This window comes from Crocodylus porosus, unplaced genomic scaffold (assembly GCF_001723895.1).
Source record: "Crocodylus porosus isolate Cpor-Errol unplaced genomic scaffold, CroPor_comp1, whole genome shotgun sequence".
NCBI lineage: Eukaryota > Metazoa > Chordata > Crocodylia > Crocodylidae > Crocodylus > Crocodylus porosus.
Window position 1 is genome coordinate 5,384,194 of NW_017728944.1, and position 10,449 is coordinate 5,394,642.

The 10,449-nt window shown below is 47.8% G+C and overlaps 1 protein-coding gene across 1 annotated transcript; it reads left to right on the forward strand.

Annotated features, from left to right (window-relative positions):
- The first annotated feature begins 1,836 nt into the window (after nucleotides 1-1,836).
- On the forward strand, nucleotides 1,837-9,564 carry PSME3 (proteasome activator subunit 3). Its single transcript, XM_019550477.1, has 10 exons — nucleotides 1,837-1,939; nucleotides 2,517-2,579; nucleotides 3,062-3,166; nucleotides 3,486-3,534; nucleotides 4,116-4,228; nucleotides 4,838-4,906; nucleotides 5,851-5,918; nucleotides 6,062-6,116; nucleotides 7,240-7,326; nucleotides 7,817-9,564. The coding sequence occupies exons 3-10, from the start codon at nucleotides 3,107-3,109 to the stop codon at nucleotides 7,895-7,897; spliced, it is 582 nt and encodes a 193-aa protein (XP_019406022.1). The 5' UTR covers nucleotides 1,837-1,939; nucleotides 2,517-2,579; nucleotides 3,062-3,106; the 3' UTR covers nucleotides 7,898-9,564.
- The last annotated feature ends 885 nt before the right edge of the window (nucleotides 9,565-10,449 follow it).

Here is a 10,449-nt window from a genome sequence, read left to right on the forward strand (position 1 = left end):
CCCCGCCTCCAGCGCGGTGTCCTCGGCTCGGCTGCCGCTCGCCCGCCTCTGCTGCGGCGCTGAGTTGGGGGCCCCGGCCTGGACACGGTGCTGTGTGGGGCTGGCTCTCGCGCCGTTTTTAAGGCCTGGGTTGGTGGTCGGCAGCGTCGTCTTGCCGCAGGCCTGGGTCCGCCCGGCGCCCGCGTTCCATCCTGGTTGTTGCCTGTGTGGCAGCAAAAAAGACAACGTCGCCTGTGGCACTGAGCAGGCTGGGAGGAAAGGGGCAGGATTGACGGGGCCTTCCTGGGAGGATCAGAGCAAAACATCTTGGTACTTGATAGCACTGACTGCCAAGGCAACGGCCCTGTTTGTGCTATCAGTTACGCTGCTCGAGTCGTGAGGTGGCCACAGAGTAAGAAACAGCTCTCATAAGGCTGAGTAAAAGGGATGTGGGTGAGTGCAGGTGACCTGCTTGGCTGCAGCCACTACCTGTCTAGAGGGGGCGGCATAGTTAGTGTTCTGTGGCTGCTGCCAGTGGGTGGGTCATTCTCCCTCCATGGCTTTGCTGTGGGTCAAAATGAGGTAGGCATCGACTCTGTTGGGTAACAGCTGTACAGAGTCCAGGATTCAGCAGGATAGGCTTCAGTGGGTGGAAATAAGTTGTCAGGGTCCTGACAGCTTGGCCAGTGCCTTCCTCTGTTACTTACAGTCCAGATCAGCACTGTAGATGCCACTACTATTATTACATTTCTCGGTTAACAGTATCAAAGTGTTGTAGCTGTGTTGGTCCAAGTGTTATGCAAGAGGCAGGGTTTTCTGTAGGTGACGTTTGTTTTACTGCATGGTTGGAATAAGGGTGGACAAGACCCTGAATGCCAGGCATTCTGTATCAGGTCCTCATGAAGCTTGATCTATGGAGGTCCCTTCCAGTCCTGCTTCTTTGTGATTCATTCCAACCCATGCGGTGGCCAAAAAAAAAGATATCAACCACAAAAAAAACCCTGTGCTGCAGTTAGTAGTAGGAATGATTCTCAGGCTTTGCAGTCTCTCTCACCTTTTTCACTTTAGCAGTAGTTCCACTGTCACTTTCCTTGTTCTCTGTTGCTACTGAAGGAGTTGGCATTCTGCTCCTTGCACAGGGCTTGCTGGGTTTCTGACAAGTGGGGTTTCTAGCCAGCCTTGGTTTGGAGCAGCAAGTTCCTCTCAGAATATTTAGAATCTGGAGCCATGTTAGTAGTTGGCTCTAGCTGCACAGTAGAAAGCTCTGCCCTGTTTCTCATTAAAGCTTTCTGTGGGGAAGGCAGTGAAGAGGCTTCTTTCTGCACACCTGATCTTCTATGACATGACATCATAATGGCTGCTTTCGGGGCGGGGGGAGGCTTGGGCCCTCAGCCCCTGAGGAAGGGGCTGTGCACGGTGGGGCAAAATTCTTTGTCAAAATCCAACAAGTTTACAGCAGCTTGGAGATTGGGGGAGCTTCAGGTAAATTTTGCAAATGGTGTTTCCACTGGCTGTCCTTGACACAAGCTGAAAGAACCCCATTGCTGTTTTTTATGGTTGGTTTGGTTTTTAATGCTGTCCATGTACTTTCTCTCTTGCACTGTCTTCAGAATTGTGAGCCTGAATATTTAGGTGAGGAGTTTCCCCCTGCAGTTTTGTTTTAGGCTATCTGCAAACTTAAGCAATTATCACAGGGTTGGTTATTCTTGGTTCCAGTTTTCAATTTTTTTCCTAATACTTTCATGGGCTAGAAAGTTACATGATTAGGAGCTCTGATCCATGAGCAGTTCTACAGCAGAAGATGAATTCTGTCACTTTGGAGTGTGTGCTGCTTAGCTCACCTGGGTTATTTGATCATGAAAAACTTAAGAGAACTGTGTGATGATGAGGGAACCATTATTTTGAGCTTTTGTTTTCTCTTTTCTAGGTTGACTCTTTCAGGGAGCGGATCACAAGTGAGGTAAGTGTTCCTTCTTCGTTGCCCTGGAGCAGGGGCGGGGAATTATATCAGGTGGAGGGCCGCTTACTGAGTTTTGGCAAACCAGCAAGGCCCACATGACTGGCAGCCAGGGGCAGATATATATTCATTTGCTACATTTTGTAGGGGCCCCGTGGGCCAGAAAGAACAGCCTGGCGGGCCGCATCCGGCCCACAGGCTACATTTTGCCCACCCTTGCCCTAGAGTGTAATGTGAGGCTGTAGGAAGTGCTTTGCTTATTGTGTGTCTTTCTGTTTGATTCTATTATGATCTCCGTAGACTCCCTGCTGACAGCAAGTGTCAGCCACTCGCTGAGCAAAAGGGACATGCCACTGTATTGTTACTGTGGGTCTTGGAGAGCTGCCAAAACTGGTTGGTTTTCCACTGAAGGCCTACCTGTGAGAGTGATTCATTCCCTCTGGGGTATTTGTTAGCTTTGGACAAAGCTGCACACTCTATCTTTGTTACGAGAATCTTAGCCTCTCACATGTCCTTGAGTGCTGACTAGGAACCTTAGGCACTCTTCTTGTATATAAGTCTGTGGCTTTTTCTCATTCAGGCTGAAGACTTGGTGGCAAACTTTTTCCCAAAGAAGTTGCTAGAACTTGACGGGTTCCTTAAGGTAAGCTGTGTGCTGTCACAGCACTTCCCAGTGGGTGCTGGCCAGGCAGGACCATGGCTCTTGGTGCTGGCTTCCATCAAAGGAGGTAACACGTGATAAAAGCTGAAGAGCAGTAGTGCAGATACCTTTTAGCCCTAGACAGAACGCACACATTTTCAGTTATTTTTCTGTAAGATGTTGGTTTTTGGTCATTCATGTAGCATGTGGACTATTTCTGTACCCTCCTTTTATGTTCCTTCTGTTTTCTTCTTCTTTTTTTTTTTTTGTGATGTTGCCTTTGGGCTCAGGACTGTACAAAGACATGATTATGGCACTCTGTTTTTAAACCTGTAGCAGTATACTGTCCCACAATAGTTTTTTGTAATTGCTTGTCTTATGAAAGAAATATGAGAGCTAGGACCTTCTGTCTACTCTGGCTGTTCAACGTGACAAGCTGTTTGATTTGCAATATTATTCTTTTTTAATATAATTTTATTTTCCAGGACCCTATCTTGAACATTCATGATCTTACCCAAATCCACTCAGACATGAACCTCCCAGTGCCTGACCCGATCCTTCTCACAAACAGCCATGATGGACTGGATGGGGTAAGATTACTTTGTTGACTGTGATACATGCATCTGCTAATTAAAACTGCATGTTTTGCTGTGGGCTCAGTTAGGCTGTTCCTGTTAAAGATGGGCTGCAGCTCTGATGCCCTTTGAGAATGGGTCTGTGAAGCCCAGAAATTCCTGTGGGAGGCAGTACTCTTTTCTCCGTAATCCTTCCCCATCTTGAGAGAAGAGTCTGTACTCAAGTTAGGATAATAAAAGAGGTTTTGTAGTGATTTTCTGTTTGTTCTCTATGATGTCATTCTAGGTAATGGCTGTTTTGTGAGTAAAACATTTTGTTGTGTGTGCATTTTAGCCAAATATGAAAAAAAGGAAGCTGGAAGACTGTGAAGAGACCCTCCAAGGTAAGAGTCCCTTTGTCTCTGTGCTACTGCCTGTCACTGAGCTTGCTCTTCATACCTGGGATATGAAATGGCATAAGACCCACCAACCCTATCCTGTTAGCCACAGCCGCCACTGCTGTACACAGGCCTCTTGCACTGCCTCTTCAAAAACTGAACACTGGGCAGAGATTGAGTCATGAAGGAACCCCCTCTGGGTTCTGATGAAAATAATTGGTTTTCCTTTGTGAGCATTGCTGTCAAATATTCCTACCAGTGGAGGCAGAAAGAGCTATGCCTGGCTCTAGCTTCCATGGCGCCCTCATATCTTCATGAAAAGGAAGGTGCCAACCTCATGCTCAGTTGAGATGAGACAAAAGCAGCTTCTACCTGTGGTGGAAGGAGGCTGCTGTGCACCGTGTTTCGATTTATTCACAGTTTTGGCCTCAGTTCCATTTTTTCTTTGCTCCTTCCCATGTAGTTGTTTCCAGTACTGCACTAAATATTCCCTTCTCCCATACTGTCCATCTCAGCTGCAATATGCCTGGGCCTGGGTGTCTATGTGAGGTGCTGCAACTAAACACCTCTTCCTTCTCTGCCACTAGGTACCAAAGTGTTTGTGATGCCCAATGGGATGCTGAAGAGCAACCAGCAGCTGGTGGACATCATTGAGAAAGTGAAACCAGAGATCAGGCTGTTGATTGAGAAGTGTAATACGGTGCGTATAAGGCTGAGGACCCCAAACACTCAACTGGACGGAGACTGGCCTGCCATGGCTGGTAGAATTGTCATTTTGGTGTCTTCTTCCCATGGAGTCATGGCTCCCCCAGCTTACAAGGATTGAGTCCCGCCACCTCTTGTTGGGAATTTTAAGGCTCTGCCCAAAAGGACAGAAATGTTCCCCAAAGTTTACTGTGCAGCATGATATCAGTTCCTATGGAAGGGAGCCATCACTGCAACCATGGGAAGAAGCTGTTTCCTGGAAGGGCTTGTTCCTGTTGCCCTTCCTTTCACTGAGTACAGTGCTTGTCCTCAGTGCTGCATGCTGAGCTGGTTTGATAAAATCAAAGAACTGATGTTGCATTAGATGTGTGTTGCAATGAGAAGCTTTGGCTCAGGTGTGCCATGATTCCCAGAATATTTGAAGGAGCAGTCAGTGCACCAGGATCCATTGAAAAACACCATGCAAGTGTTTTGATGGATCCTGGATCAGGCCTTGGATGAGCTGCCTGGGGAACAGCTTAGTGGGGCCTCTGAACAAACTTCTGGGAAGACAGGTTCTTCTGTTGGACTTTGGCTTACAGTGTCATGTTTTTTCTCCTTTTAGGTCAAAATGTGGGTGCAGCTTCTTATCCCTAGGATAGAAGATGGAAACAACTTTGGTGTTTCTATTCAGGTATGGCAGCCTGTGGCTTGTAGAGGGGGACTAAAACTCAAGGTCATCTCTGGTTCTTTTGGAGCCTTTAAGATCCATTTGGTTTTGCCTCTAGGTATCTGTGGAGCTGGTTTTGAGGTTTAACCCCAACATCTTCCCTAGCATCTGAGGGGGCAGGTTGGGAGTAGATTGAATGGTCTGCACTGTAGCATCCAAAGCCATTGTTCTGCTGGGGAGCCAGAAAGCCAGCCATAGAGCTCCAAGTCAGGAAAACCAAGCTATACTTATGACTGTGGGACCAAATGGGATATCCTGGGTTATTGAGCCTATATACATAGCAGGGTCCATGTTAGTCCCTTTCCCAAGCTTATTTAGCTCTGTGCTGAAAGCAGCTAGTATCCCAGCCAGAAGGCTTCACTGGAGTCTTGCTACTCTGATAGCTAGAAAACTCTTTTTTAAATTCCATCCTGAACATATGCAGGACCAGTTCATAGCTATTTGTTCTTGTGCCCACATTGTTTTCTAGTTTAAATAGTTCTCTTCTCTCTGCCATATTTATACAGTGGTTGGATCCCTCCTGAGCCTTTGGGTTGCTAGATTAAGCTAGCCAATTCTCTATTTGAACAAGACTGCGTGCTGCAGGGACTTGGTTTTGCCCAGATTCCGAGATAGTCAGAATTAGGATGGTTAGCAGTGAGCTAGTTTTATTGCTTTATTTCTAATCCTGAGCAGTGCAGGTTTCTCTGACAGTTCCTTGGCTGAGCAAGGAGTTTTGTGGCTGGGAATCCTGGTCAGGTTCTGTCTGGCTTCTCTGGCACCTGCACCCTTTGATCTTGAGCCCCATGTTCTGTCTCCATTCTGGACCTGAGAGAGTACTTTCAGGGCCTCAGGCACTTGCCCTGAGGGTGGTGTCAGAGGCTCTTGCTTCTGTTCTGGAAAAAGCAGTGTCCTTACCTTCCTTACAGGAGGAGACTGTAGCTGAGCTTCGTACTGTGGAGAGTGAGGCAGCTTCCTACCTGGACCAGATTTCTAGGTAGGTGGTAGGGATGCTGTTCTCAGGGCCTTCCTGCAGAGGTTGAGTGTTTTTAAGGTGAAGCCTTTTGTCTTCTGGGGTGGGACCAGGCTTGAGGACACTGCTGTTCATCTGGCTATTACATCTGCTTTTTTTCCTTCCAGATACTATATCACACGAGCAAAGTTGGTTTCGAAAATAGCAAAATACCCGCATGTGGTAAGTGGAGTTTGGTTGAGATAACATGTTGGGGAGGCTGGCATTCTTCTGTTTCTGTGGCTATTTTATGTGGGCTCTTTCATCACTGGCTCCATTGAATGGCAGCTGCTCAGGGTCTGCAGCAGGAGTGGGCAATTATTTTGGGTTGAGGGTTGCTTACCAAGTTTTGACAAGTTGTCAAGGGCCTCATTGGTAGCCCCGCCCCTTGATGGATGCCCTGCCCCTGGTTGCCATCTTGTGACCGGAAGTCCCATCCCCTGCCCTTTGCCACCAGAAGTCTCTCCCATTTCCCCTGGAAGTACTCCTTTCAGCAAGAGGTTTTGTCATCTCGGAACCAGAAAAATACCAAATTGTATTCTAAAAAGCAAACATCTACAACCGTATCAATTTGGTTTCAAAAAGTATTTCTGTCCTGATTTACATGCATTCATGCAGTGTACATAGAGGTGATTGCACAGTAAAAAAAAGCCTAACTCTTATATTTTGTGGTGGGTGGGTATAGGTTTGTGGGGAGGCTCTGGATGTGTGGGTGTGTGTGTAGATATGTGGGGGGTAGGTTGGGTATAGGGCTTGTGGGAGGAAGGGGGAAGGGTGTGAGGGGATGTGGGGGGTCTGCGTGTATGGCAGTGCAAGGGGGGTGTGGGTGCATATGTATGGTGGGGTGTGCATGTGGGACTCAGCCTTTGAACTCTGTCTCTCCCTGCATCCACACACACACACATCCCCTTACTGGTGTGGTCCCATGTCCCTGGCTGGGCGATGCAGCTGGCAGCCAGGTGGTGCTGGCAGGGGTGGGCTTTTTAGCCCTGCTGAGGCTCCCCCTGGGTTCTAGTGCTGCTGTCAGTTTGACAGGCTGTCCAGGCAGATTAATATTAATTTTCTAAATTTTTAGGGGCCCCATGAATCAGAATGGCCTGTGTGGCCTGCAGGCTGTATTATTCCTGCCCCTGGTCTATGGGGTGGGGAGCCTGCAGGAACTGGGAGGATCAGGCTTCTGTCAGGGTTGAACTGGAAAGTGAATGGAAGGGAATTATAAGAGAAAACAGCCTCCCGCTTACCATCAGTACAGGAGAGGGTCACTCAGGCTTAAGTCACTGACAATCATCTCTTCCCTTCTCCATAGGAGGATTATCGCCGCACAGTGACAGAGATTGATGAGAAGGAATACATTAGTCTGCGCCTGATCATATCAGAGCTGAGGAATCAATATGTGAGTGAGAGCTATAGCCCCAGCTTGTTCCCCAGTGGGGGAGCCCTTGGGATCCTTTCCCAGTGCAGAGTTCTGGCTGGCCCTGGCCCTCTTTCCTGTGCCTTGGCCAGCAGGCACAGCAGCCGTTACTCTAGAGTCTCTGTTTCCAGCTGATGAGTGTTCATGGAAAAATCCCAATATCCAGAGTGCAAAAGTCAGGGGGTTGACGGTTCCTTGTGCTCTTTGGTGGGATTTTTTTGTTCCAGGCTTTCTAGGTGGATCAGGGTGTTCCTCAGCTCTGCATTAACAAACCTGTTCTCACTAGTAGTATTTGCTGTGGCTGCCACAAGGCCACACCCCAGGGGCAGGAATGCGGAGGAGCCCAAGGGCTCTTAGCTCTCCAGTGAGCTGTAGTGTGGTCTTGACTGGTGCTTGTGAAGGGAAGCTTGTTAAGTGATGCTGATGCTCCTTTATCAGGCTGCATGTCGACAGCTTCTCTCTTTCTTTGCAGGTCACTTTGCATGACATGATTCTTAAAAACATCGAGAAGATCAAGAGGCCTCGGAGCAGCAATGCCGAGACCCTCTACTAAGTGTCAACATTTGAACTTGAGAACTGTTCAGTCCACTAAAGACCGTCATTGCCTTGGTTTGTTACGTGACTATCGAGATGGGAAACTGGCTGGAAATAGTATCGCACTCTTAGTTAAATTCTAACGAAACTCACCTAGTTCTGTGCTTGGTTTGTTCAGGTCTCAGGAACTCTCCCTCCTTGTAGTAATTGGTATTGAGAGCGCCACTGCTGTGGGACATGCAGGCTACTGCAGGCTGAAAGCAGCAGCCAGGCAGGAATGCTATCATGCCTTTCTTCCTACCTAGGTAGGAAATGACGTAGAGACCAGGCACTGGTCTACTGAAGATTCCCTATTCACCCGTGAGCTAAAAAGTTTTGTTGGGGTCTCTGGGCATGGGGCAGATGCAGTTTCCTCTGCATTAAGCTGAGACCAGGCAATGATGCCCTGGCTGGGAGAAGTCATTCTAGTAGCCATTCTATACTTCCTAGCTGCAAGGACAGGAGGATGCGTCCCTCGGAGAAGGTGACTCTCCCAGCCCAGATAGAAGCTATGCTCAATGTGCCATTAAAGAGGGCTAGCTCTCTTCTGGCTTGTTCTACAATCGAGCTTACCCAGGTTTCCTTTTCCTTTGTGTAGTACAGCTAGATCCAGCACACAGGGCTGTGTGAAGCCAAAGTCACTAGAGCTTGCATCTGCCAGCCCACACTGCTGGGGTGGCAGATGCAGAGTACAGGTGTCTTTGGCTCTTGCATGTAATTTTCCTGTTGCCTCCACAAAAACTGTGGGGTTAAAATTAATGTTAATATCACACGTGACTTCCTGCATCCTGTCTCCTTTAATGTGAGGTATTTTTTCCCTGGATGAGCTAGGAGTGAAATATACAAGCAAGTTGTTATCTGCTGTCCCCAGCTGCATGCTGTGGGGTATCTGAATGGAGCAGGCAGTTCTGATGGCTGATTCTTAGAGTTGAGAATGGCCATAACTGCAAACAGACCCTTAGCTAAACTTATGCGCTTGTCTCCTGGCTGTTCCTTTCCCTGTGAAAAGCCATTCAGTTTGTTCTCATGCTTCCTTCTTCACAACTGCTAGAGCATTTCATGGCCCATTGCAAGCCCCTTTGGAAATGATTGGTTTGGTTGTCAGTTGGTATGTGTGGCAAATGGATCCCCAACACTGTAGGCTTCTAAATCTTCCTATTTATAGTATTTCTCTTTTGCTCCCCCAGCAGAATATTGAGCCAGCTGTTTCTGGAACTCTTTGTTTTCCTGGGTCTTGCTGTTACACCCATTTATTCTTCTTGTGCAGTAGCCTTAATAGTTGTGTTCATGTCATTGTAACAACGTGACAGATGGAATGAATCTTCTTCCCCTTCCTTATGTCCTGGTTTGATTTCTTTCTCTGTACGTGAGAGCCACGCTGTGTCTTGCTGGCTTCCTGAGATTTGCCTGGAGTGTGGAAGGCCCCTGACCTTTCAGATTTAGACTTTTGTTTGTAGCAAGTCAAATCTTAGTCTTCCCGTTAATAAATATTCAGTAACAAACCAACTGCGTTTTAGCTGCTGCCTAGAAGCAGCACCTTCCCCTGTGTTTTTGTATTGATTCCTTTTAATTTGTTCACCTTTCCTTGCCAGATGAACACATGTAATAATTTTACCATGTCAACAAATTAAAATACAGGTACTTTGACTCCTTTTTGTTAGACCCTGTGTGTGCCACAGAGTTGTCAGACATGGTGTGCCTTGCTTCAGTCCTGCCTTTGTTGTGTCTGCTCATTCCATCCGTGTCCCAGGTCTAACTTCTTTTCCTTGACTGTGTTTTTGTGTTTACTACTTCATTGGGGTCCCATTTCTGTAATATCCTTCACAGTGGTTCCAGGGCTTAAAGTCTGACACACCCATCCAAGTGAATGGGGTGACTTTGTTCTGTGTCCCTCTGGAGCAGTCTGCAGTGGATGTGAGGGGCTGGCAAGCTGTGTGCCAGTGGTGTGAATAATAGCCTTCCACCTCTAGGCAAATGTTCCATGCTGTCTGCCCTGCTTTCCTGAGCGCATGTTCATAGTGAAATTGTGAGTCTCAGTGGAGTGGCCAACCATTGGCTGCCAGGGGTGCCCTGCATATGTAGTTGCAGGAGCTGTGCTACATGCCCCTTCTGGCCCTTTCACAAGTCTGAAGCTAAGGGGACGCTGGTGTCCTTTCAGGTGGAGCTCTTTGGCTGTATAGCAGTGGCCCCGAGTGGGCTGAAGCCATGGTGTGGATCCGCAATCCTTGCTCTCCTGTCGTTCAGTTACTGTCTCCAAGCTGTAGTTGCCTATGAATGTCTAACAGCCCTATCCTTGTGAGGGGAGACTTGTTTCCCAGTGTTAATCCAAGTGTATGGTCCTTTGTCGGGATTTTCCAAGTTCCTCCTTTTCCCCTTCACCCCAATGAAGCTTGAACTCTGTTTAGAGAAGACTGAAATCTTCTCCTGAGCTCCCTGCCACAGAGCCTGGAACCTGGGCTCCCACCTTAATGAACAGAGCCTGCATGTTTCCTGGGGTTTATGCTTGGGTAAGCACAAAGGTCGTGAGAAGGG

Bases quoted from the DNA above. Each gene is read 5' to 3' on its own strand.
- PSME3 (XM_019550477.1), top strand. From the start codon at position 3,107: ATGAACCTCCCAGTGCCTGACCCGATCCTTCTCACAAACAGCCATGAT. The intron at 3,535-4,115 runs GTAAGAGTCCCT...CTCTGCCACTAG, and splicing joins CTGTGAAGAGACCCTCCAAG to GTACCAAAGTGTTTGTGATG. The intron at 4,907-5,850 runs GTATGGCAGCCT...CCTTCCTTACAG, and splicing joins ACTTTGGTGTTTCTATTCAG to GAGGAGACTGTAGCTGAGCT.